This window comes from Tribolium castaneum, chromosome 7, assembly GCF_031307605.1.
Source record: "Tribolium castaneum strain GA2 chromosome 7, icTriCast1.1, whole genome shotgun sequence".
Classification (NCBI taxonomy): domain Eukaryota; kingdom Metazoa; phylum Arthropoda; class Insecta; order Coleoptera; family Tenebrionidae; genus Tribolium; species Tribolium castaneum.
In genome coordinates, this window is record NC_087400.1 from 6,198,831 (window position 1) to 6,226,399 (window position 27,569).

The window sequence follows — 27,569 nt, forward strand, 5'->3', positions numbered from 1 at the left end:
TCAATTTTTTAGTTTTCTCAAAATATTTGGGCATTGGCTCGTTTTTATGACAATCATCCATTAAATGTTTTTGTTTTTGTTTTCAAAAAACGACGCTTTTTTAATAAGAGTGCTTTTGACTCGGTTCAAAAAATATTCAGACTACGATTTATTCTTAAGGCGTTAATGAATTTTTTAGTTTTCTCAAAATATTTTGGCATTGACTCGCTTCTACATTAATTTTTGCAGGAAATGAAAGGACGGCGTTATTGAGTTGAGTTTGATTTTTATCTTTTGTCAGAAAAATTGTTACTGTGTTTTAATTTATTTCAAACAACTCGAACAAAAGTGTACTGGGTTATGACGAATGTCTGTTTAAATTGGCAATAATGTGCCTTAATACACAGACTAACATCTGGTTATTCACGAGACTTTTCAATTTTATTATGAAAATTTTTGAATAAATTAATAAATAAAAATGAAATTAAGGCATTTTGGCGTATTTGAGAGCGAACGTTGTCATCACTTTGCTTCAGAGACTTTCATGAATAGACTCATTGTTTAATGCCAACTGAAAATTTATATTTTGTTTTTATTGCCCCGTTTTTCGAATGATCCGGTGACTAACGACATGCTTTGCCAAAAACCTCCAAAACAAATGCAAATTCGTATAATCTTGAAACCTTCCTCTAGACAGCGACACTGAAATATTAATAACCAAGTTCTTCCAGGCGTTTGCCTTCCACGTGTACTAGCAGAAAATAATTCATTTGCGTTATTCGCACAACAAAAAATGCCAGTAAAAGCGAATTATTCGATCGATCGCTGAAAACGAGAGTGGTATGAGCGGAAACATAAACTCCTGAAACGTGGAGACTCGCCTGAAATATCCAAACATATGTTACAAGTCTCAGCTGATTTGACATTTGGAAGGACAAACTCGGTGGTTGTGTTATTTCAGGATTGTGGAATTTTATCGTTCTTTTCGGTGCAGTTTACATGTTTACTTGATTTTTGGCACTCATAATTGCCATTTTAATGAGCTAGTTTTTTGGACATAGGCCCAAACATAATTTAACCTTGGTACAGGTGTTGATTTCGGTCTTGAATTTGGCGAAAATTGGGAAAAACCGTTTCCTCGTTCCAGCTTCTTTGCATTGCGGTGCTATTTCCAGCACTGTCAATACAAGATCTGGCTATTTCTGGCGTGGTTTGTTTTGTTGAGATACCATCAAACCAAAATAGATATCAAGTCAAATTTTAGAGATGATTTTATGGCTTCGGTCAATTGTGCTAGTACTCCAGTTATTAAGTTTGGTGGATTTATGACAATGCGTAAAGTCAGAGAATGTGGCCTAGGCTTTAGGCCCTGTGCCAACGAAAATATAAATGTATTTCCATAACCATTATCAAAGCCATAAATATGGATCGGTTTTGGCAGAGGTTGATGAACCTGAAAGCTTTTTCTTGGTTTTCAGCAAGTCGCAATATTGAGGGGAATTTTTAGACGAGGCAACCTGTTGGTCCCGGTGATTTTTTTCGGAGTTTTGGATAATTTTGTAGAGTTGAAAACTGTGCTTTTGGTACGTGTGGTCTGTGATACATGTCAACAGATGCTACTCAATACATAAAAATAAATAATAAAGATCGCCAATTCGGCAAGGTCGGACGCAGCTTCACGGTGTTACAATATAAACACCTACACTAAATGCTAAGCTTTTACGAAAGAATTTTTATTCACTTTTGAAATTTTTACGATTGTTTGCAAAAGTGGAGAAAGTTTCAATTTTTAGGTTTTCTAAAGTAGAGAGGATGTACTGAATAAGTATTGAATACAGTTTTAGCTTTTTTTAAATATAAAATCTGTAATAATTTAGCTAAGGTCTTGTCATGGGCGTTGGAGTGTGGAGAAAAAAACATTTTTTTTGTTATAACATTAATTCGTTCCAAAACCAGTGTTAGAATTAGTTTAGAAAATAATAGGAACTTTTGTGGTTTTGCAAGAAATTTTTACGACAGAAACGCTGTTTTATATAAGATTTAAAAGAGATGTATAATTCTTTTTGAAAAACAAACAAAAAAGGGTTTGAAGTGACTTTTCTGTGATGTTAAAATAAAATAATAATTTGAAAGTTTAACAAAATAAGAAGATGATTCTTTTCAAACTGATATTGATTTAAGAATTAATTGAGCCTATTAGATTTTTTTAGAGTTAGAAGATACACAGTGCGACCTCAATTATTATAGGATTGGAAGTAATATTGCATCATTAATTAAGTTAGAATAGAATTTTTGTTGACATTTTTAAGGGATTATAGAAATTTTTTACAAAAAAAGAATGTTTATTTATTCACATATTGAAAGTGAGAAAAACTTGTGTGCTAAAGAAATACTTTACTACACCTCGAAAATTGCCAATCTTACAAAATTCAGCGTTTGTTGTTAAATTATTTTACCTATGCTCGTGAGTTTTTTCAAAATTTTTTTACGTATAGGTAATAATTTTCTAGGTATTATTAGAGTTATTGATAATCCATGTGCGAAAACACAAGCTTAAAGTTCGAAATCTAAGATACAGATAATGAAAAGAAGGCTTAAAATGTTACCAACAAAAGATAATAATTAATTAGTATTAAGTCATTGTAAAAAAATATTATTTTTATGTCATTTTAAGAACAAACAATGCTTAAAAAAATGTTGTTTTGTCTAAAAAAAATTTTAAAAAATTCCTCAAGCCCCAAAAAAAAATTATAAAAAATGTAAATAAACGCAATTTATGAATTTATAAAGTTATAAATTCTGTGCGATTAATAATACTTTTTTGCTTTATTTGAGATGTAAAAAAATACATTTATAATAAATTTTGAGAAAATTATGTTTTTTTCTCAAAATTCTTCAAAATTTTTACCTCAAAATTTTATTTCCAGTTTTTTTGTTAGAAAAAGTAAAAACCAGTGAATTTTGCTGTTTGAGCGAATATTTTTATTGGGCTTTTGATTCGTTGTTGAAACATAACTAAAAATTATTTTTTTTATATTTTATGCAGAAAATGATTATTGCAGAATTGTGGACATAAACATCCTATTTCTTTTAAAAGAAAATAAGTTTTTTGTGAATTACTGAAATAGAATATTTGACTTATGTTCAGACTGTTGTGGATTCGGATAATACAGGTTGTACTGTATCTAAGAAACACAAAATTAAATAAAAATTAGGTAAACTTTTACATGATTTTACTACCAAAGTAAAAAAAGTGGGAAATCTTTTCCACAAACTGTTTTCATAACTATTTTTTCTCGTATAATTGGAGGCCTTTTTGACAATAAATTTGTGACTAGAGTGTTTTGCAACCCAAATTCTTTTAACAGCAAGTCTACATTTTTTACCTATTCGATTTTATAAAATGCAAATGCACTATTTATTCTAAAATTTTCAAATGTAAAACAAAACTAAAAAAAATGGGGAGAATTCTAACACAGTGATATTTTATTAACTCATGGTAATATTATCGAATAAAATATTTAATTGATTAAGTGTAATGTATATAGGAAAAAAAATAATAATACAGGGTGTCTCAAAATTCACGCCCGTGCTTTAGGAATTTGATTCAGGGGGCTAATAATGTAAATGTCTCCAAGGTTTAATGAGAGAAGGCGTTTATTACCTATTTTTTTAAGAATAGATACAATTAAAACCAAAAAATGAAGAAAAATTACGTATTGTTTTATAATTTTTTAACAAAATAAACGTGGACATAAAAATTTGTCCACTTTTTTGAACTGGTTTTTTCTTCTCTTTTCCTTTCATTTAATTTTTAGGATTAAGGAAAAACTTTAATTTAATTAATATTTTTAATAAAATTACGTATGTTTAATTGCCTGTTCTTTTTACTAATATAGTGGAAAATCATAAATATATAGCTATTTTTATCAAGTGGGTAAGATTATGTAGAATACTAGATATTTTTTTAAGTATAGCGGATTTAACTGAAAGCTATAAGAAGTCTGAAATAAAAATTAAATTCACTTCTAAATCTTATGTAGTAGCCAGAAATTCGTTGAAATTAGTTATAACATTTATGAATACTATAAAGCTGTTTGATGGTATTTGATATATAATTTTGAGAAGAACAAAGCACTCTTTATTAACTAACAATTTTGTTAATTTTTATTTAATTAACACACTTTATACTACTATGCAAAACTGAAAAAACGGTTTCCAAGAGCGTTTTGCTTGTACAGTCACGATCAAAAAGAATGACACCCCTAAAACCGCAGCCACAAAACTTGAGTGAGTACGTTTGGCTAGATTATAAACCAGCTAAACTAACCTGTTTGTTGAAATTTAAAGATTTTAGTTGGCCTTTAGCTACTCGACTTAGTTGGTAGAGGTATAATTCTTTTTGATCGTAACTGTACCTGTCTTGTGTCACCATTCACCCGTACTTCCCCCATCTTCTGCCAAAATTCTTCACCTACCATTTGCCTAAATTAACTTCCAGTTCCTCGCACGTGCGTCGCGACGCTGCTCTCACTTACCTCCCGTTACCTCTACGAAGGTAACGCCGTGAATGAAGCTGTAGGTCACGGGCGTCGCCATTTTGCAGCAGGAAGGCCAGTGGCCGCACGGCGCGTACTATAAATAATCGGTTTCGAGCGAATCTCCAAGTATAGCGCGTTGGAGGGATGCCAGAGCGGCCTCTGTTCCGGCCCCCGGACCCCACACCATTTTCCAACGTTTACTACCAGACACGTGACCTTGAAACAGGCCCCCTTCCACCGAAAACAAAACGGTCATTTGGGCCACTTTAACCGGAAATGGCAGATTTTTCACGTTTTGCGGTTTTGGTTATGTGGTGGTGGGGGTGTAACAGGTGGCCAAAATGGCGGAGGCGCCTTAAGAGTAAACAAATCAGGTACATGGTTCTGTGAATTACAGATTACACCTGTTCTGAAATTTGGTTCTGAAGTCAAATATTTTCCCTACAGTAGCTTTCTAAAATCTAAAGCCGCAACTTCTAAGTATAAATAAAAAGATTTTATTGTATTAATATTTTATGAAGTACTGAAGAGTCACGTGGTGTTAATGTTTAAGATGACTACAGGAATTTAGACTCGTTAATTTTTTTTTAATTATGACACTTTTTTTTTATTTCTAATATCAGTAATAAAAATAACAGATAGAACAATCTTGAAATAGGTTTCTTCTTACTTAAGTTTGCTACTAGAACTAGGTGCTAGGTGGAAATTGATAAAAAATAAGAATTTATTAAAAGAAGGTAATAAAAATAAAACAAACACCAATAATTATCGTAGTAACCTGTCTGTAAATAAGAAATAATGAGGAAAATTAGTTAAAATAAATGAAATAATTGCAAAAAACCATTCTAAAACGCTTGAAAATTGGAAAATAACTTCAAAATTTTTCAGACGTGGATTAAATAAAATATTGTCAGGTAGAAAACTACAAAATATCGAAAAGTAAAAGAGTTTGGAAGAGAATAAAAATCATACTGTAATAGATTTCTAAAGGATTCTAAAACGCTTGAAAATTAGAAAAACAATGTTATTTTGGGCGTAATTTAGTGGTAACTTGTTCGGGCTTATAGAAATTTTATAGTTTATTTTATAGTTTATAGAACTTTTGATTAGAAGAATTTTTGTGTAAGTATTTTTACGAAAAAATGGGTTTCGGTGCCAAAAACGCTCAAAAAATAAAAAATTTACAACATTTTGAGAGACTGGCAATTTTTCGCTTGCTCTTGAATTACGAAAAAGAAATGCATTTTTTAAAAAATGCTAATTCAGCTTTTAAAAGGAGAAAAGTTATACAATGTTGAATCTTGTTTAGTGATTTTTGGGATTATTTTTGAGAAATTTTGCGAAATTGTTGAGTTTCTTGCTGAGAGACGTAATAAAAAATTAGAATAAGAAAAAACTAATATCGCTTTTTGTCCGATTTATCGAGCAATTTATTAATTTTTCAACTGTCTGGTCCGGAAATCTCGCTTAGAAAAATAATATTTAACATAAAATTTTAAAAAAGCAGTAATAATATCTGGTAAGTAATTGTTTGGCCAAAAAAAAAGAAAATTGGAAACTCGAATTTCCGCATACTTTTAACGTATCTGTCACAGAATCCTGGCGTCTTATTGTTTCAAATATGTTCTATTTTATTTTTTAAATCTTTTAATGACCACTGAGAAAAATTTTTAATTAACTTTTCATTTTGTGCTAAAAAGTGTCAATGATATTTTAAGCTGAACTATTTGGTGGCCAAGACATTATTGTCAGAATTACTGAATCATTATTTCAAAAATTTTGGTGTGTGACAAGAAGCATATAATTATTAATAATAAGTTTAATAAAAGTGGGAAAACACAAGCTTTAGTTTCGAGTGCTGCATATCTAGACACCCGAGAACTTTAAGCGTTTTCGCTTTGGTGTCATTCAAAAATTTTTTTGTTGGAACATTTTAATTTAAAACACGTTGTTATCACAAATGTGTTTTAAAATACTGTTTATAATCTAGGATTAGATATTAAAAAGAAGAAAAGAATATTCAGAAAAATACCTAAATACCTACCATGAGGAGTCAAATTGAACACTCCAAGAGAGGATTCTTGTTATAGACCAGTAACAATTATTTAATGCAAAAAAAGTAAAAACTGACTCCAATTTTAATTCAGTTTTATACTTTACTTTATCTTATTTTGTTTTAATATTTTGATTGGTTGTTTACAAAACCGTGTTTAACTTAATTATTATTACAAAAAAGTAATCAAGTATCACACCGTAAAAGAAATTTTTTTTAAACATTCAATTTTACATTATATACTTTAAGACAATTATAAATTTTTGCATTTTCAGAATAAATAAAGCCAGGGATTTAAAAATTTATTGAGAATTTAAAAACTTTTAGATATTTACAGTATTTCATTTTTTTACACGTCTTGTAAGCGTTACATATGCAACTCACAAATGTCGCAATTGTCACGTTGGTCATCGACCTACCAGGATTTCATTCTTAAAGTTATCATTATGTCTGCTGGGAATTCGTGCAAATGCGCTCCCAAACAATCCCCTCCTTCGTCCCATTGATCTCCTTTAGCGATTAATCAGACAATCAATAAAATAAAAAATTCGGGTCACAACGAGTGTTGGGTGTGTAAAACCATCAATTTCCTTTATATTTCATCAGGTAAATGCGAGTATCGAAATGACAAACCCGTCCATTCACCCCAACCGTCCCAATTTAAAAACCCAATTGTCATGTGCACCCACCCATGTTACGCCCATTTCGACAATTGATTTTATCAAAATTTCTGTCCCTTTCAGACGTCGTCGACGACGAAAACAACAACAATGACAACGCCAGCCAAACTCTATGGCAAAGATCTCAGTGAATACGACGAAATAGATGTAGACGAACTTTTGAATAAGTTATCAGCTGAAGAGATTAACATTCTAGCCAAAGAAGTAGACCCTGATGTAAGTGTGAGGTTATTTTGTCAATTATGTGACAGTCTAGTGGGCTGATGTCAGTGGGTCATAAAATTTTGTTTTTAGGACACATTTTTGCCACCCTCACAGAGGTGTAGTTATGACTGTGAGAAGGAAGCAACGGGGCCCCTAAACCGCAAACAACTCATCGAACACATAAATAAACAAGCAATTGAGACTCCCGACAAGCCCGAACTCAAACCATATGTACCTGGAACAGTCCGCGGCAAAAAAGTGGGTGACCCCCTGTAATTTACTTTTTGTAATAATTATACACTTGCAGTGGATACCGCCACCGCCCCCTGTCAAGGAACAAGAAGCTGACGAGCAAATAGCTGTAGATTTAGGCGACGAGTACGAGCAAGCTTTATCTTTAGCCACACAGGAGGAAATTATTGATTTGGCGGGTACGTCCTCTAATTAGGTTTATTAGTTAGTGTCAGTAATTAATTTCACGCCTCTAAATCATCAATTAAAATAGTTATGATGTGATTTGTTTACCCGTGGTTATGCAACCAGTCGTACGTTATTGTTGCGGTTATGCAACTAACAATACATTATCACCCGCGAAGTTTAATTCGATTTATGGTATTTTTTATTGTAGCTATTTTGGGTTTCCATTCGATGATGAATCAGGACCAGTACCACGCATCACTTCTCAATAAGGGTCAGCCGGTCGGGTTGGGCTGGGACGGCATCACGAAAGCCTCAAAACAGAAAATATACCCTATGGACCCGCCCAATATGACGGATCCAGACGAAACAATAAAAAAAGTTCAGGATGATGACCCCAAATTCATCGACCTCAATTGGAACAATATCAAGGTTGTTTGTTTTTTACGATTGTAATTTTTGTTAATTTGTTTCGATTTGTTTTTTTTGCAGAATATATCAGACGAGAAGTTTGACAGTTTGTTTGAAGCGTTGGAGAATAATACGCATTTGGAGACGATGTCGTTAGCGAACGTCGGATTGACTGATCGAGGGGCCGAGAAGTTGGCGCAAGCTTTAGAAAAAAATAATACTGTGAGGGTCGTTAATGTAGAAACTAATCTGATTTCACCTAGTGGGATCGTGCGGCTGATTAAGTCGCTGTTGAAGACGAAGGCGGTGGAGGAGTTTAGAGCGTCGAATCAGGTTTGTACACAAAAAAAATGCGAATTAAATTGTATACTATCTAGCATTAGTTTTATTAAAAAATACAGTGTGGACGTAATGAAGTACAGAATGTACAAAATTAAAAATTGAATATTTATCTATTTGGCCTGTTTTGTTTGATTTGTTAATTAAAATTTAAATGCAAATATTTCAATTTTTGCCATTTTTTGTCTCATTATTTTGTGAAATTCAATTTCATTGTTTTTTTCTCAAACAAACTAAACTTTTTTATTACAATATTCATTCACCAGCTTGTTTGCAAATAAATAGAAATTGTGTAATAATAATTTGTACTAGAACGCTTGTATTGCGAACAATTGATGCGCTCACGTTTATTTCATTAAAAAAACACTATTTATTTATGCAACAAAATGTACACAGAGTCATGGAAAAAGAATTATATTTTTATTTTATTTGCTTTGTCTTAGTTTATTCAAAATTAATAGTTAAATTCTATATTCTAGTGGGAAAAAATACGTGAAGATATTTTCGTGTCTATCAAGTCTTAAATCATGAAATTTTATATTAATTTATAATAATAATAATAATAATAATGAGAACGAAATTATAAATTCACATTTATAATTTTATTATCATCAGATCCCTGTCTGGTGACAATTTGATGCAAAATAATACTAAAATCAGAAATAACAATGCAATTTATTTTGTAAAAACACTTATCAATTTATAAAAAATATTAGCTACAGGCATTCGTTACATAATTCTTGATTTACAATATTTTTTGTTTAGTATTATTATCATTAAGTATTTAGTTTTTCTAAAGATAAGTTACTAAATGTTATTAAAATATTGGGATTAGTTCTGGGTGTAACTCCATTGAAGGCGGAAGAACCACTTCATGATTTTTCGGCTTATTTTTGTTGAAAATCTTTAAAATAAATAATATATAAAATATATATTATTTATTTATATTATATTATTTATATATAAATATTAAATATATTATAAATAAATTATATATAGTATATATAAAAATATTATATTTTATAAAATACCGGGTGCTCAAAAATCGGCGCACCAACTCAACGGAGTGTGGTAGAGAATTGTTTACACATAAAGGTAAAAATAGTAAAAAAATTCTTTGTATTAAAGTTATTGATAAATAACGAATTTTAAATAAGTGATACGTGGCAACGTTGCCTAACAGTCGTGATCGTAATAGAATTTGATCAACAATAGAAATAAATTATTTTTCAAACGGTTTCCTAGGAAATAGTTTCCAGCGTTGGCACATCTACAAACTGTGATTTTTTGATGAATTTAATTCTTTTTAAACTAAAAAAACTGCTAAGATCTGATTGTAAATTTAAAAATAATTATTCACCGTTTTGTTAGGGAACAATTACTTAGTGCGAAACATAAAAACATTAAAAAATAATGAAAACTAAAAAAGTTAACACAATAAGTTTGTAGCTTCAGATTTTTTAAAATATGACATTAGGAATTTTTTCAACATTTTTCCCGTAATCTGCACTTGCTTCTCAATAATGTACCACTGAGTTGGTGCGCCAGTTTTGAGCACCCTGTATATATTTTATGTATAAAATAAAATAAATAATAAATGTTTCTGACTAAACAACGATGTAAAACACTCAAAAAAAGCAAAGCTATGTAATATTTGAAATACATAATTAAGTAATTTTCGTTTGGTTTTATGAAAATTTTGCAGAAAATTGAGTTTTAGTTCAAAAACATGTCTTAAGTTCCCGACCTAATTTGACGATTTTAAGCTTACTTTTGACGACATTTTGCAAAATAATTTTATGGTCATTTTGGACCAGATTTTGTGATTTTTTAACTTTTTTAAAAACTTCTAGTCGTTTAAAAAGCACAAAAACTTCTGAATTTGCTAGTTTTTTGGTTAATTTTTGACTGAAAAACGCTAGAACGAACCAGAATAATGAAATTTTCAACCCAATTTAGTGTTTTTTTTAGTTTGGTGTAACGAAATAACGTAAAAGAATGAGCGTTAATATTTAGGCTCTAATTATATGCTTTTAAAAATTCAAAATTTTTTTCGCATAATTTAGGGATTTTACATGTATCAATAAAAGTATGGAACCAAACGTTTTTTACAATTTCACGAAAAATAGAATTATATCGTTATCGATTAAGTCTTCAAAAATGTGATTATTTATGAAGAATATTTTTTTTTGAAATTTTAGTTCGCCAAAATTTACGTTTTTAAAATGAATTTTAAAATTTTGAGGATCAAAATTTTTCTTTACTGACCTTAAGATTTCGTAATTGATTTATAATTTTATTGTGCCAATTTTAAACTTTTTTTCTTTCTTTCATTCTTTAAAAAAATTGAAGAAATCTTTTTTTACCTCTTTACTTTTTATAAAGCATCAAAAATTGCCTAAAGCATAAAAAACTGTAATTTTTTTAATCGATTTTTAGTTTAGAATAAATCCAAAAGAATGTTAATACAGTAAAACCTCTTAACAACGGACACCGATGGGACATTTTTAATTGTCTGTTGTGGTACGGTGTCCACTAATAGGATGTGAAAAATTTTAATATATGTATATCTTTCGTTACGTTCTTACAAAAGTGTCCGTTGTGAAGAGGTGTCCGCTATTCGGAGGTCTCATTTAATGGAGGTTTCACTGTATTTGCTTATTAGTCGGCGATGAATTTAAGCTACGTATGCTAGTTAATTAATTTATCTTTTTCTGTTTTTAATTATTTTATCAAAACAAAAATTAGCATGTTCCGTAATTTATTTTTTATCATCTCTGATTTCAAATAAAAGCTTTTCATTCGTATAACAGTAATTATTTTTAACATTTGGGACATGGAATAAAATGGGAAACCGAGCAATATTTCATTAAAGCCTGTTACGTAATTAATTCAGGTTTAAAAATGGAAAACTCAACGAACCAATTCATTGACATGTCACTCAAATCTGCCACCCTCGAGAAATTCACCCCCGGTTGTTTGTTTACCCTCATTCTGGATTGATACCAGTTCAGGAACCAAGCCCGAATGAGCACTTAATATTTTTTCAGTTGTTGACGATCTCGTACAATTTTTTATAGGTGTTAGAATTTTTTTGTTGGTAACATTTTAAGCCTTCTTTTTAATATCTGAATGCTACATTATAAACAGTATTTCAAAACACGCTTCTCATAGCCAACGTGTTTAATAAAAATGTTCCATCAAAAAAATTTGAATGACACTCGCATTCGCTCGTTGCATAACGAACTTTAAGTTTGTGTTTATTAATTATTAATAAGTATATTTGTTTCAGAGGTCGCAGGTGTTGGGTAACAAGATAGAGATGGAGATCACGCAGTTAATAGAAAAGAACCCGACGTTATTAAGGTTGGGCTTGCATTTAGAATACAACGATGCCCGTCATCGTATCGCCTCACATTTACAACGTAATATTGACACAAGTAAGTACAAGAAAAATGATTTTTCGAATCGGTCGGTTTTATTTTGTTACTCCGTTCTCTATTTTATTTTTATAGGTGTTTATTTAGTGCTGCTCATGTCAGCTCAATATTTCGAGGTAAAAGTACACACCACATTTGATCATTGAATGTTTACAATGTCATGTTTGACAACAATGTCACACTTTGTCCAATCACATCCCTTGTTGACGTTGGTGGTTAATAAATAACTCAGCATTTCATTATAAAGTGCGTCCAGTCGATCACACCTTAACACAAAGTCTTTGTTTCTTGTCTGAATTTTCTTCGAATTGTATTTATTTTTGTGTCGTTGGATCGATCTTGTAGATTGCCGCAGTGTGAAAGCGAATTACCGGATCACTCTCGGTGCGGACGGCACCGCTAAAATCGTGAAAACTGATTAATCTTGTCACCAGATGGCGTGAGTAATGAGTTTCCTCCCTTCCGGAAAAAATGAGCTTCAAACGTTATTTTTTGTTATGTGCCTGATGCCAATTTTGCGCAATATCTACCAGCAATTGAGGCTTTGCTGGGACATATCACACTGTACTTTCAAAAGAATGAAACAAAAGAGAAGCGGGGATTAGTGTATCGCGGGCGGCACTGACGAGGCGATGAAAGTAGGTGTTCAAGTCAATAATATGGAAGGTCAGAGTTGCGCGTTTTTCGATTTTGTTTTATAATTAAAGGGGAAAGTTTCACGAAACCTGAAGTACTATTTCAAGTTTTTGGTTTGATTTCACATAAATTTTCGCAGAAATGTTATATTGCTTTCTTTGATGGTGTCGGGGGCGAAAGTGGAGATCAAAGGACGAAGCTGATGAAAGCTTTATAATTTTATGAATAAATTTCGAATAACAATATTCCGGGAGAGGATTTTTTAAATCAATGTGCGACTGTCACGGATATTTAACAACTGTGGCAGTTCATATTTAGAATTTCATTTTAAATACGTTGACGTAAATTACATACTTTTAATTTTTTGTATTGTGCCATTCCTGGTTAAAAAATTAAACAAGTCTAATTAAAATACTCGTACTTTTTCAACGTTTATTAATTAAACTAATTAATTACTACTACCTGCGTGTAGATAAATAACATTTGTATTTTTAAATTCGTTAGTAAAGTTTAACGAACTTAAAACTAATGGTCTGAACAATTTTTTTTTAATACTATTGGGTCATAAAATTGAAAAATAATTTACATCTGTATTGATTATACTTTCTACCGTAATGTTTCACTTTTTTATACAGGCTGTACCAGCGAGTTGGCAAATTTCATTATTGATCATTAAAGGTTAAAATATTTCAATAACTTTGTATAGAATTTACGAAACTGCATCACCTAAAATTATTTTCTATTTTTTTATGTAGCTTTCAATACTGATGTTTTTTAATATTAAAATGAAACTGCGTCTTCTAAAGAAAAGAATCTAATTTTTTGAGAGAATGTGAAAAATGAAGTCTCTTAAAAGCTGAATAACTTAAAAAGTTTTAAATGGGATAACCAGTTTGTTATTTTTGCATTTAAAAAAATTATTGTTTCAAAGTTTAAGCAGATTCGACTAATAAAAATTACGGTCACAATCATTAGTCGAAAAAAATGCAATAAAAAAACATAACTTAGTATTTTATTTTTGAAACACATTGTACACGGTTATTTTTTTTATAGGTTATTATTGGCATGTCTTTATATGCAACCAAAAATACTAATTACATTTACTTTGTTTGATCTTTAAAATATTAATTGAATCAACATTGTTTTTCGTCTTTTAAACAATATTAGTCTATAATGGAATTTTAGCAAAAGTGTGAAAACACACTTGGCTATTTATCGTGGATAAATTTTGATTTTTTAACGATTACCGAACTGGTTAGCTGGAATCAGTATTATTTTAGTATTATTGGTTGCATCTTAAAAAAATTACAAGTAACCTATAATTGACTAACCCTGTATACTTGAAAATAATTTTAGTTGATGGAGGAGGTTAATATTTATTCATTTTGTACAAAAATTTTAAATAATTTTACTTTTCTCCTCCATTATTTACTCTATAAAAGGAATCAAATAACTAACTTAAAATTAACAATTAAAATGATATTAAATTAATAATGATTTAGGAACTTAATATTAGTCGTCACATTTTTCGTATTTGATGCTTAAATCGAATTAAAAAAAATATAGTTTCCTCGTAATGACTTTTGCAACAATATACAAGGTGAGTTTGCTAAAAGTATATTTCTTTTTTTTACTGTATTTTGAAAACTAAAAATTATCACTCAGAATTTAGCGTTCTCTATTTTAAGTTCCTATTTTTTTCCCTATACATGATTTTTTTCGGAATGTTTCTACAATTTTTTCTAATTAAAATTATTTCATTCTTATGTCATTCTGAGCTTGAATATAATTTAGTGCAAGAAATATGAATACATTAAAGATTTTTCGCTGGCTTCAAAAAATACATAATTAAATTTTTGTGGCTATTAGCAGTTTTTTTACGTATTTTTTGTTCAAGAAAGAATGACATTATGAATCATAAAATTTCGAATAAGGGATGTTTTAACTTATTTTTTTGTTGGTAACATTTTAAGCCTTCTTTTTAATATCCGAATCCTACACTATTATAAAACACGCTTTCTATAGCAACGTGTTTTAAATTAAAATATTCTAAAACAATTTTTTCTGAATAACACTTATGCGAAAACGCTTAAAGTTCTCGAATGTCTAGGTATGCAACTCGCATACGCTCGTTGCATAACGACAGCTCTCGAACTTTAAGCTTGTGTTTTCGCACTCGTATTATTAGTAACTAATTTTGATTGAAGCATTTTTTTATACGCTAAAATTTTCTTTTACCATGAAGAAAACAGTGGATAAAATACCATTTTATCATTCACGATGGAAATAGTATATTATTACACGAGCAAGTAAAGAAGGTTTTTATCCACAAAAATGAAGTTTGCTGCACGAGCCGAAGGCGAGTGCATGTAATCATTTGAGTGGATAAAAACCTTTACTTGCGAGTATAATACTATACTTTATCTACGATCAAATAACCAAAAAAAAAAAAAAATTTTTAAAACCTTTCATAAACACACTCAGATTTGTGCCGCGATTTTTGTGGTAGAAGATTTTCTATTGCACTCGTTGCGATATTGCGAATGTCAGGTGGCGTGCAGGTCATTTCATTCTCTTCTTCCAACATTTTAAATAACTTTCTGTCACAAAAAACTACTTGAACAATCACAGATTTCACTACTAGTTCCGACTAAATAATTAGCTGTTTGTTTTTGTTGTCAGCTGATTTGGCTTGTTTGGTTATATTGCTGCGGTTACGGCACACAATTGCCAACATAAAAGTGGTGGAAAAGATAAAATTCCAATATTTTCAATTTTGATTGGTCCCAATCCCAATGGATAAAAAATTCTGTCAATTTTACCCATGGGTGAAAACCAATCAGAGACTTCTTTTAATTTGTCGATGGATAAAATGAAAATTTACAGTGGAACTTTCACAACAGTAATGGTTATATTATTTGATGATCGTAGATAAAAATATTTATATTTTTAATTAATTAATATAGTATTTATTGGAGAAACAATATATAATGCTTGATAGCAAACGCTGCTTTATGGGGGATTATTATATTCTGAGATTTGGTGAAAAGTATACTTTTAGCAGAATCATCTTGTGTATGAGTGTTAGTCTTGATTTTCGCCATTTTTTTTTATATTTTATTAAAGAAACAGAACACAAGATTTTTTTATTAATTTCACTGAATTTTTTATTACTTTATTTAACCTTTAAAACGTTTGTAAGTATAGGACCATATAGTTTCTAGTTTTTTATTCAAATAATTTAAATTCAAACGATCAATATCAGAATAGTTCAACCTATATTTAAGTACGAATTTTTTTTGCCGCACTGTTGATTTAGTAAAATTGCGTATTATACGGAAAGAATGAATGGTTTTGATCCAGTTTAGATTTTTTTCTCATTCATTTTTCCGTGCTGCGTACGCTGTAAAAGAAGCAAAAAGGTCGATAATCCGTTTCTCTCCCGTTACACCAATCACAATCTAGGTGTTACATCGTTCCATAAATAGTTTTAGAATCCAAAGCTCGTGTTCTCGCAGCAGTGCGGTCTGAATTTAATAAAGTCCCGTTCTACGTGCCTCGGCTTTGACTTTTTCCATTTTTCCCCTTTACACATCGACCGAGTTGAGTGATCCTCTTGTCCTCGGAGGTCGACGTTATCATTCTGCCCGAGCACATACATACACCTATTTTCCGCCTCGACGCGAACCATCTGGACCTTAACAGTGCAATATTTCGAAAAATCGGTCCGGAATTAACTCACCTGCGACATTTTACTACAATATTTCATCTTTTTCTTTCACACGATGAATGATAATTCTGTTTCTCTCGCCAGTTCGAAAAGACTTAACACTGCGACTGCAGTTCAGATTCTTTAATCATCGGAAAACACCCCTGATCAAGTGAAGGTACCAGTGTCGTGCAGTGCCATAACACACAGAATAACACCAGGACGTAAAAGTGATTTATTAACAGCACTAGTGTAATAAATCACGAGCTGTACTAAAATTTCAAACACATTCAGGACATGATTTGGCTTGTGTTTGTCGAAAAAATTACGTATGCACCTCGTGAGACGTATCCATTTTTGGCATGACTAACCCAATCATGAGCTTTCTAATTCATTTATAATTGAAGGAACATTTCCAGTTTAATTCACATTTAATTACGCACCCCTTTCAGAAGTTTCAGCCGGTCTAAGGTGAAATTAATTCTCAAGTTTTCACGTAAATTGCTACAATTTTAGCATTTTTCTTATCGTAAACTGGAAAATAAAATTCTCATCATCTCTTATTAGCGCACTCATTCCCCACGACAGTCGTTTGTCGTTTTCCTATCCTCTGAAATTGCAATTTCACAGCCGGAGAAATAGCAAACATTTTTTTCCACCAACAGAAACAGAAACGTTTCATCGTGACCGACTCGCAAATTACGAATTCCTCTCATATATTTATTACACAAACTCTCACACACAAAGGACATACCGATGATTTAAACTTTTTCCGATTTTTGATACGCGTTTTTGTTAAAATGCCATCGAGTTTGCAGCCTCACACTATTATTTCCCTCAAAACGTAATTCTTTGAATTTATTCCAATTTTTAATTTTTTTTCACTATAAAAACGTGTAACTCATTCTGGTCAGGTTAGGTCAGGTCAGGTTTATTTTCTATTTTAACCATTATTTTATTGTAACTAAAAATGTATAGTAACTGAAAGTCGCTACGAAATAATTACTTTTTCAAAATTAACTTAAATGCAATTTAATATTTTATTTAAGATCCACTTTATTGTGTCATAACTTTTATTTAATGTTAGCAGATTGCGATAAAAAATAATCGTTTGTCACATTAGCAGAAGAACAAAGTTATCGAAGAGTGAGAATTTGATTGCAGTTGTAAAAAAAAACAAATAAAGATGAGACTAAATGATAAAGTCAATGTGCAAAATGCTAAATACAGGGTGATTCTTTTATGGCCTACATTAGAAACTTTTTAACTTCCTATCTAGCTACGGTTGTGAAATTTTAAACAAAAGCTAAATCGACTATTCTGAACTCAATTAAATTATTTTCAAAATAACTAAACTTTTGGAACTTAAAAAAATTGACGCCAATTTTGAAATTTTAAATAGTAGCCACACATTTTTATTACATTTTTGAATCTGCCTTCTTAAACTAAGTAAAATTTACGCAAGTTATTGGTACTTATCTTTTATAGTTTTTGGCATATGACAAATTTTTTTTTAATTTATATTTACAAGGGTTTATTTAAAATATCACAGCCCTTGAACCGTTTGCGATAAGTGAATAATTTTTTTTGCATTTGATAACCAAAGTTTCAGAAAATCTTCTAGAATTGTCAGAATTATCATCTGTCAAAATTCAAGGCTAGTATGATTTTTTCAAAATGGTTATTAAAAATCGGCTATAACTCAATTTTTTCGAATGGATCGACTCTATTTTTAGCGGAAATCGAAAAAACAATAATATTTACGGTGTTTTTTATTAACACATCCTACACCTATCTCTTACAGTTTTTGAAAAAATCACAAAAAATGGATTTTATTTCGTAATTTTTATAGTTAAATCAAGTAGGTCTTGAAAATGGTCAACAATTGTCAAACTTCAACATTTTATTTAGTTTTTAACTGGTTCATTATCGAATAAGCAGCAAAACAATAATATTTAGTTATGGTTTATGCTAACTTTGTGAATTATGTAAAAAAAATGTAAAAAAAATTATGTAAAAATTCGAAATTTGGACTTCTTGAATGAAAATGGTGGACAAATCTAACATTTTTTTAAATCAATAGCACGTTATTCGATTAAAAATGAAAATAATGAGCTAGAATTTTGTTTTTTTGCGACTATTTCAAAAACTGTTAGAGATAGATATAGAAGATGTTAATAAAAGTCTGCATAAAAATTGATGTTTTTTTGATTGCCATTGAAAAAACATGGTCATTTCATTTGAAAAAAACTGTTTTATAATCATTTTTTAACATTTAAAAAAAAATCATAGTAGCCTTGAAATTTGACAGTTGACAATTGTAAAGATTTCAGAAGACCTTTCGAGTCTTTGGTTTTCAAATGCAATAAGAATTATTCACTTATTGTAAAGAGTTTAAAGACTGTGACATTTTAAATGAAAATTTTAACAAAAAAATTGACATACTTTAAAAACTATGACAGATAAGTACTAATACTTAAAGTACATTTTACTCAGTTCTAAAAAACAAATTCAAGAATGCAATAAAAATAGGTGGTTACCATTTAAAATTTCAAATTTGGCGCCAATTTCTCGTAGTTCCGGAAGTTCAGCTATTTTGAAAATAATTTTATTGAATTCAAAATGGTCGATTTGGATCGTATGCAAATTTTTAAAGCTCTAGCTATATTAGAAGTTAAAAGGTTTCTAATGTAGGCCCTAAAATGATCACCCTGTATACAATTTAAAAGTTTTCACAAAATAGGGAAACAAATGATGGTTTTATCAATTAGTAAGGTAGGTATATACGAATGTGAAAAAAATATGTATCCTGTTGTTTAAAAATAATTATATTACATAAATAATGATCAACTATGTAATATCTATATAGTTTCAAAAGTAGAGTCAACGCTTTTTAATCACTTATCCTGTATAATTATGCCATTGGTAAAATTATTTTGTATGCTTTATTAAAAATTTATCTTAAATATTTTGTATTCAAAAAAATATGTTTTTCGTTCATAAGTTCAAATAAAAACGTGGTCAGGTCAGGTCAGGTCAGGTCAATATGTGTTAGTTTTATCAAATTCTAAATAATTTTTAAGGGAGTTATAAAATCTTGCTCTTATATCTATTCATTTGAGACTTAGCTGAACTTCCGGTTTCTCTGGAAGTAGTTACATCGAATATTGTTTTTTGTTGTTTTTATCAACATTTTTGTGTTTTTGTCTTGATTTTTAAATCAACTGGAATCGTCCCAAACAAACAATTTCTCAGCATTTATTTTACGACGAAAATGCATTGTGCCGTTTGATTGAATTACTAACACTTGTTAGCATTAATGATTACTGTCTCCGCATGTTCATTAACATTGTTGCCGAAACATTGCCGAACGTAAAACCGTCGTTAAGAAAACGTTTTACGAGCGAAATGAATAATTTGTGGTAATAATCGGTGATGTTTCGACAACCCTTCACCCAAAACCCTCCCCATTTTTGAATTGTGTTATCTCCTCTGTTCACAGAACGCCGCCTGTCTCGGCTGGGGGCGACCAGCTCATAGTGTGCTGTGGTCGCGATTACGTACGTACCTACTGTTTTTAATAACTACAACCTGCCCAATAAAATTGTTTTTGGACTAATTGCATGTTTGTGGCTGCAACGCACGGTATCTTTGACTATCGCACAGGTTAAATTTAGAAACACAATTAGAAAGTAGAGGTCTAATCGCTTTATGTATGGCCGTCATAGATGTAAATCCCTTTAGGAAAGCTCTTCATCAGTTTTTTAGCAAACACATCAAAAGCTTTTCCATGTTTACTATTTGATTATCGTCAGTGGCTTAGCTGGTTTTATTTGCTCCTTTCTTTCTTTTTTTTTTTCGAAATATCTGCTCTGAATCTGTCATATTTTTATTGTCGGCGTGTTTACAACGTGTTTGCTGCGTTGTAAAACTTATAAAATATTCAGTCAAAGGACGAGTCGGTTGTTAACAAGGAATAAAACTTTTCGCTACGAATAAGTACTTGTTTACACGAGTGAAATTGTAAGCATCTACGGTTGGGATCTGTGTCGAGATCGTGTTGAATGATGGATTAGGGACTCTAATTTGCCGAATTTGCACGTTTTGGTGGTGGATTAGGTGTCGGGTTAGAAGGCGGCGGGAGAATCATTCCGACACCAGATGTAATAACAATAACTCTAATCAATCTGTGCACAAGAAGCACATTCTTACGGCTATATCTCGGAAAGTAATACACAGAAATTAAGTACTTTCATTTTCTCTCTATGTATGTGAATTTTTTCAGATTTAGAATGAATCGTCCGTCTAATTAAAATTAAATGAATAAAAGTGAAAATATGAAAATATTAATTAATGGCAATTTTATGATTTCTAGTGTTACTCTAAAACATTTTTTAATTATTTCTACTTGATCATTTATTTTTTGGGACATTTTGCTACAGTTTTTTTGCTCGAACAACATTTAAGCAAATAATTTTTTTTTAATTTTGATTATAAGGAATTGTGGAAAAATTCCGACAAAATTCACATGCACACAGAAAAACGTGAAGTATGAAAGTTGTACATACAGGGTGGCCCCCTGTATAACTTTTTTGTTACTTAAAATATTACCATGCCGTTTTTATTATACGATATATCGACTTAGAGTCCACAAACTAAAAATATTTTTATTGCACACAGGGTCCTGTATACAGGGTAGTGAACTAAAGTTAGATTTTTTAAATGGAACACCTTATATATTTTTACATAATTAGATTTTATGTAAGAAAATAATGTAACTTTATATAAATTATTATGGGTCTATCTTTTTTCGTTTTGGAATTATTCAATTTTTTGTTAAAATATGCAGGTTGTGCCAAAAAGCAAAAAGTTGAATAATTCATTTTTTTAATCAAATGGAACACTATGATTTTTTATGTATCGATTTTTGATAAGATTTCTAATGATATAGCAAATTTAAAATATTTTTCGAAATGTTTCAAAAATATTTTGTTACAAGAAAATTTGTTAGCCTAGAATCTGCTAGTCAAATGGTAATTAAATTTTTGATATGTTCTAATATGACTATTTACATTACTAATTTATTTATTACTTGATACATAAATAAATTTTACTCATCAAGAATTAATAATAAAATAAATAAAAAAAGAAAAGTTTTTTTGAAAAGTTTAAGAAAATATTTCTAATTTTCTATACAAATCGCATATCATTAGAAAGCTTGTGAAAAATGCTATCAATACGTGTAAAGAAATACATGGTGTTTTATTTGAAAAAAGAAGAGTTATTCAACTTTTTGCGTTTTGGAACACCCTGTACATTATTTCCGTGTTTCAAGTAAAATTCGATTATTTCCTAAAACTACAAGGTATTCTGAATGTTTCTGTTGCAAATTTACCGGAAAATATTCATAGGCGACTTCGCAGTAATTTTTCAAAAGTTGGTGTTTTTTATAACGAAAAGTAGAATAATTCCAAAACGAACCTATAATAGGTTATACAAAAATACATTTTTTTTGTGTAAAATCTAATTATGCAAAAATATATAGAGTGTTCCATTAAAAAAAAAACTTTGCAGTGATTTTTCAAAAATGGTTTTTTTTTTGTAACAAAAGTTTAATAATTCCGAAACGAAAAGAGATAGTTTATATAAGTTACATTATTTTTCTTACATAGAATCTAATTATGAAAAAAATATATAGTGTTTCATTTAAAAAATATTTTTGGTTTGTCGATCTATCGAATAATGAAAACGGCATCGCAGTATTTCAAATAGCAAAAAGTTATTGACCGATTACACACCCTTGGATTATACTGTATTTATGTGTTTTGAATAAATTAATTGTTTCTTCGCCGTCTTCTGGGCCGTGCAATTTTTTTTCATTTAGTCTTTATGTAAAAATAAAATACAAGAAAAATAAAATAATTATGATAATATACTTGAACAGAAAAATAAAAACAAATATAATTAAGAAATTGAAAGAAAAAAATTGTGAAATCAAGAGAAAATCGAGTACAAAAAGAAAAAAACAAATAAATGTTTAATTGGTCTGTTTATGTACGAGTACTTTACAATATTTTTTTAACAATATTATCATTAACTACATGTTGAGCAAGGTCTAACAAACTTATTAATTAAGTTTGATTGATCTGGATTGTTACAGGGTGTTTAAAATTTACTTCCAAACTTTTTGAACTTTCGATCTTTTTTTGCTTATTTCAAATGGAAATTTTATTTTTATAGTTTACTGTTTATTTTATATCATTTTTTAGGGAATCAAATCCTAACACCTTCGGAGTTATTCAATAAAACCTTGTTTTGTCAAGTATTTTAATGACAAAAGTGAATAAAAGTCGAAGGAGTTGTTGATTTTGAGTAATTAACAGTTTATTATTAATCTAAGTTCGAATAGTTTGTAGCTTGGTTTATTGTAATTGTTGATAATATTTTATCAGACTTTTTTCTGTTGTCAAGGAAAAAAATTAAACAATTTTACTCATTTAGAAATATCTATTTTTAGGCGTGCCAAAATATTTGAGACACCCTGTATGAGTATTTTAAACTCTTTTTTTATAATACGTTTTAATATAAAACTTTCGTTCGTATCAGAATAGATTAAATGTTTTGGGACAGTGTGTTGTCACTTATTGATTTGTGTGCCAACAAGGAGCAAATTTAAAATTGTCTTGTATTGCGGTTTCACAGAGCTGTCATATAATCGATTCGGTTATATAATATTAGTGGTCGGAGTGGAATTGTAGACTGATTTGATTCCAATCGTAATGCAATATGCGCGATAATCTAAGGTGTTAATTTGACTGAAACAGCATTCAGGGCAGAATTGAATGTTTTGGGTTTTTTCGAAAGAGAGTGTTATTTTTCAGGTCGTAAACGTCGCATGGGTCTGCTTCCCCGCAACTATATGGTGGGTTATCTGACCTAATCTTACGTCTTTCGCTTCTGAAGCCACATGCAGTGTCAGTCCAGCCGTGCTTGAGTCAGTCTTTGCTAGGAAAAAATTAAGCTAAGTTTAATTATGTCAGACTATATATTTTCTTTATGTGTCGTTATTTTATAGTTTTAACGAGATATTTTATCGAGTTCTCCTCTGTCAAGGTTTGTTGTTTATCTAGAGATATAGCAAAGTATTGGATACTAAAAACCAAACAGATTGATTATTTAGTTTATCACTGCCAAAAGTTCGACAATTGCTTTTAGTAATGTAAAAACCCTACTTGTGATAAACTTATTGGAGGCGAACTAAATGTATTTTAAGACAGTTGTAACCTATTTTAATATAATTTTTAGTATTTACGATTTTTCTGTAAATATTGTTTGCATTGTGGTAGCTTAATGCATCATCTAAGACTAAAATTCATCACATGGAGCAAGGTTGTGACTTACGGACCAAACGAATCAAAATTGTGCTCCCGCTTTCCTCAACTCATTCACATTTTCAGGACTTCGCACTTGCATTAAATGTAGCCGTAGTATTGTAATTTACATAAAATAAAATGTTGAACAACTGGAATCGACCACTTTTTTCATCCTCCTCACGACACTTTGACCCGCCCACGGTCTTAAAAACGTACAGTTGGGCACAAAAGTGAAGTACCCCCAAACAGGACACTACTTTCGGTGGCGACCGTACCCGAACGTCCCGGCCAGTTTGATGGAAATTTATTCGTTTCAACGTCAAATAACGAGGATAAATGCCTGACGTGAAATATCGGGTTTTGGTCAAACTTTTCATTCCTCGAGACATTGGAAAATACATAATGTCGTTCCGAAAATTTATCTCATGCGAAGTTTTAGTTCGAACGAAGTGAAAATTTTATTTACTTTGGGAGCACAGTTGCACAAAAACGAAATATTTGCTTTTAATTAATTAAACGAGAATTGATCGAATTTACAATTTTTGTATAAAAATTTGACCGCTTCATACCTGAAATAATTTAATTTCGTCAGAACTCATGTTTAACATGGAAAATTAGCATTTAAATTGGTTTTCCGGCAATTACTCCTCCTGCTGTAAAGTCGGGAAAGAAAGTGTCTTTGTGTCTAAAAAAACAACGCTTTGAATTACTAATTGATCGCGGCTTTTACGGCCTGTGGTGACAGTAAAAGAGTGGTCACGTTGGCGACAACAAAGCCCTTCTGTGACCGATTTCCACATAAAAATTTACAGCCGTGTTAAAATTTATAAACAGAGAGTGCTATACCGAAAATGTTTCGTCTCATTATTTATTCTTCGGCTGATATTGATCTTAGTTGATGAAACTTTCGTAGAGAACTTGATTGAATTTATTTATCCAAGTACCTGACTTCATTTAAAAGTTACTGCCAGCTATTTGCGAAAATTTCAAGGCTTTCAGTAATTTACTTTCAAAATTTGCTTTTCGAACTCATTGATTAGTCCATTAGGCGGATGAAACACCTGTGTTTTGCCTTTTCAGCGCGTTTTTCAACGACGTTCAGTGCTGTTTTTTCAGGTAAGCGCAAATAGACCCCTGAAAGAGGATTTGTTTTTCAGGTACATATGACTTTTCAGACTCATTGTTGCTAAATAATACATTTCCGTAATGTGTTACTGTATTGATTACGGTTGCATTGTTTTCTGGTATTTGCCACATTTAAATCTTTACATAATTGTTTATTTATTCACTGTTTGCTGTTATGCTTTCATTAATGGTTCTGCTAATTTTTTCATCATTTGTTTACACTAATTTACATTTGTTTAATCCATTTTAGTTGAAAAAACTTTAATTACGATTGTAACACGCTGTTTAAGAAAGTTTTTTTAAAGCTTTTATTTAACTTGCTTTGTTATCTGTCTGTCTGTTTCATATTTTCGGAGCCAAATTTGAAAGGGTTTCCCTTGTCCCAATGAACTGAAATTTTGCATACTTACGTAATCTGCGTGATAATGCATTCCTATATGGTTAAATACTGCCTAAAGGGCTTTTGAAGTTTTAAGTTATGTTCACAAATGGGTTTTCGATGTGTACATACCGTAACTTATACCAACATTAACGGTATATTGGTCAATGAGAAATATATTAATACCAAATTCTGATACTTAAAGTATTATATCAGCATTAAACTCGCAGGGTCAAGTTAATTCAAGACTCCAAAAGTGAATCATTTATTTTCGAACGAATCAATTTACTCAAGAATCGATGAAACACTGCCGCTGAAAAACTTCTCCAGAATTCAACAGTTACGCCAATTTTTTCAAAATGTGCAAAAAGTACTTTGGATAAAACTCCAAAAATTTTGTTCAATAAACTAAATTTTGATAGTTCTATTAAATATGCGAGAAGTTTTATAACTTTGTTCTGTCCTGTTTTGCGAAAAATAAACTTCCAACTTATCATGGCGTTTAGTTTTTAAGTAAGTAAGCTTAACGGAAATTTAAATCTTCCAGATCCAAATTCAATTAAACTTCCAAAATCTAGTTAGTTAAAAACAAAATTGTTGGCGTTTTTTCCAAAGCACTCTTCGCAAATTCGCTTTTTTCTCTATTTTGATCAGCATGTAAGTTTCAATTGTATCATGTGATACATCGTTGTAATCAGGAAGAAAATGACTTTTCAAAAATACAAAAAACGAATATGGCCTCCATAAGAAAAACCAAAATTGAGTGTTGTAACTCTGACATCGAGAACGCCTTGGAAAATACGATGACAGATTTAGATTCCTTGTAAAAAAGTACCTTAAGACAGTCCTAGTTAAAAACGTGTAGTTCTTTTGGTTTTCGCTTAAAAAAATAAAAACGAAAATTACAAATTTCCGTTTTCTTCCAATAATTTAATAAGTAAAAATGACAAACATGTCAAATTTTTTTTTCAGATAACTGTTTAGCATAAAAATGCGCAACTTTGCCCTAAGACCTCGCATCTTTTATTAAAAACTTTTATTTAACTTGCTTTGTTGTCTGTCTGTCTGTTTCATATTTTTGGAGCCAAATTTGAAAGGGTTTCCGTTGTCTCAATGAACTGAAATTTTGCATACTTACGTAATCTGCGTGACAATGCAATCATTAACATTAACATTAACGGTATATTGGTCATTGGGAAATATATTAATACCAAATCATTTTCATTACGTTTCGTTACAAACAAATTTCGCATTATTTTTTACTTTTTAGTACATCTTTTAGATAAAAGCTTTTTTTTTGAATTTTCGTATTTATTAATTTACCTGTTTACGGTGCCCTAGCGTGTGTAAACCTAGATATTCAAAAAATATAATCACAAACCGCTCCTTTACGAGCGTCTTATGTGCACATAATAAATCCGCAGTGAAACTCTCCCATTTTGAGCGACTTCGCCGACATTTCGTGACTTGGCCGTATCATAAAACCCCTTCAGCAAATAACAATCAATACCTCCACCCTTATATACTTTTCCACAACAATTGCTAATGTTATGCACGTCGTTCATTCGCATGGCAACTAATCTGCGACATTTTCTTTGAAAAGCCGGGGATCAGACCGACTCCCAGTCACCATATTTCACAGAAAGACGCTAAAGGTGACATGAAATTTTACGATGCTTGGTATTGGGAGCATTGCCGGGTTATAAGTATTTTATTTCTTTGCTAAAAGGCAATTACGCGCAAGTGGTGGGATATATTGTTGAAATTGCCAGGGAATTAGCGAATTTTATCGATTCGGGGCTCATTATAGGGCGTTTTTAAGATGCGGTCATGGCCGAAAAAATCTAGGTCTAATGATTTGTTCTCATTAAATTTTCTTTCAAAATTAATACAACATACAAGCTTTTTCCTTGTTTCCGGAAATAACATTTAAGCCTCTTAACAAGTTTACCGTCTAATAATGAAGTCGACGTAAAAATACGAAATTATTTTATTTTAATAACAAAAGTTTTGTTTGGTAACTGCGATGTTAACGGATTTTGTGGGTAATTAGACTTGAAGTCTGACTAATTGTAACTGACTTAAATGAATGGTTTTGTAATTATATCTATTTGAGTATGTGCTCTAGTTGGTTACCCAATAAATTTTTCACTAATTATTACAAAATTTGATGAAAACTGTTGTACTTTCATCAAATATACAGGGTGACCCAGAGATGTATAGTCGGGCTATAACTTTTTTGCTATTTAAAATATTGCCATGTCGTTTTCGTTAGTCCACAAA

The 27,569-nt window shown here is 30.6% G+C and overlaps 1 protein-coding gene across 12 annotated transcripts in view; it reads left to right on the forward strand.

Moving 5' to 3' along the window:
- The window catches only part of tmod (tropomodulin), a 45,402-nt gene extending 21,465 nt beyond the window's left edge, over positions 1-23,937 (forward strand). For 3 of the 12 annotated variants that reach the window (XM_015978309.2, XM_015978311.2, XM_015978310.2), the window contains exons 2-10: positions 7,317-7,469; positions 7,548-7,715; positions 7,765-7,888; positions 8,086-8,306; positions 8,367-8,618; positions 11,917-12,064; positions 12,140-12,180; positions 19,912-19,969; positions 23,291-23,937. In XM_015978309.2, the coding sequence (XP_015833795.1) occupies positions 7,317-7,469; positions 7,548-7,715; positions 7,765-7,888; positions 8,086-8,306; positions 8,367-8,618; positions 11,917-12,064; positions 12,140-12,180; positions 19,912-19,969; positions 23,291-23,349 (1,224 nt within the window). In that variant the 3' untranslated portion in view covers positions 23,350-23,937. Of the gene's footprint in view, positions 1-7,025; positions 7,180-7,316; positions 7,470-7,547; positions 7,716-7,764; positions 7,889-8,085; positions 8,307-8,366; positions 8,619-11,916; positions 12,065-12,139; positions 12,181-12,409; positions 12,504-16,514; positions 16,588-19,911; positions 19,970-23,290 lie in introns of those variants that run through there. The other 9 variants (XM_015978313.2, XR_010334788.1, XR_010334786.1 and 6 more) reach the window with 9 other exon arrangements.
- The last annotated feature ends 3,632 nt before the right edge of the window (positions 23,938-27,569 follow it).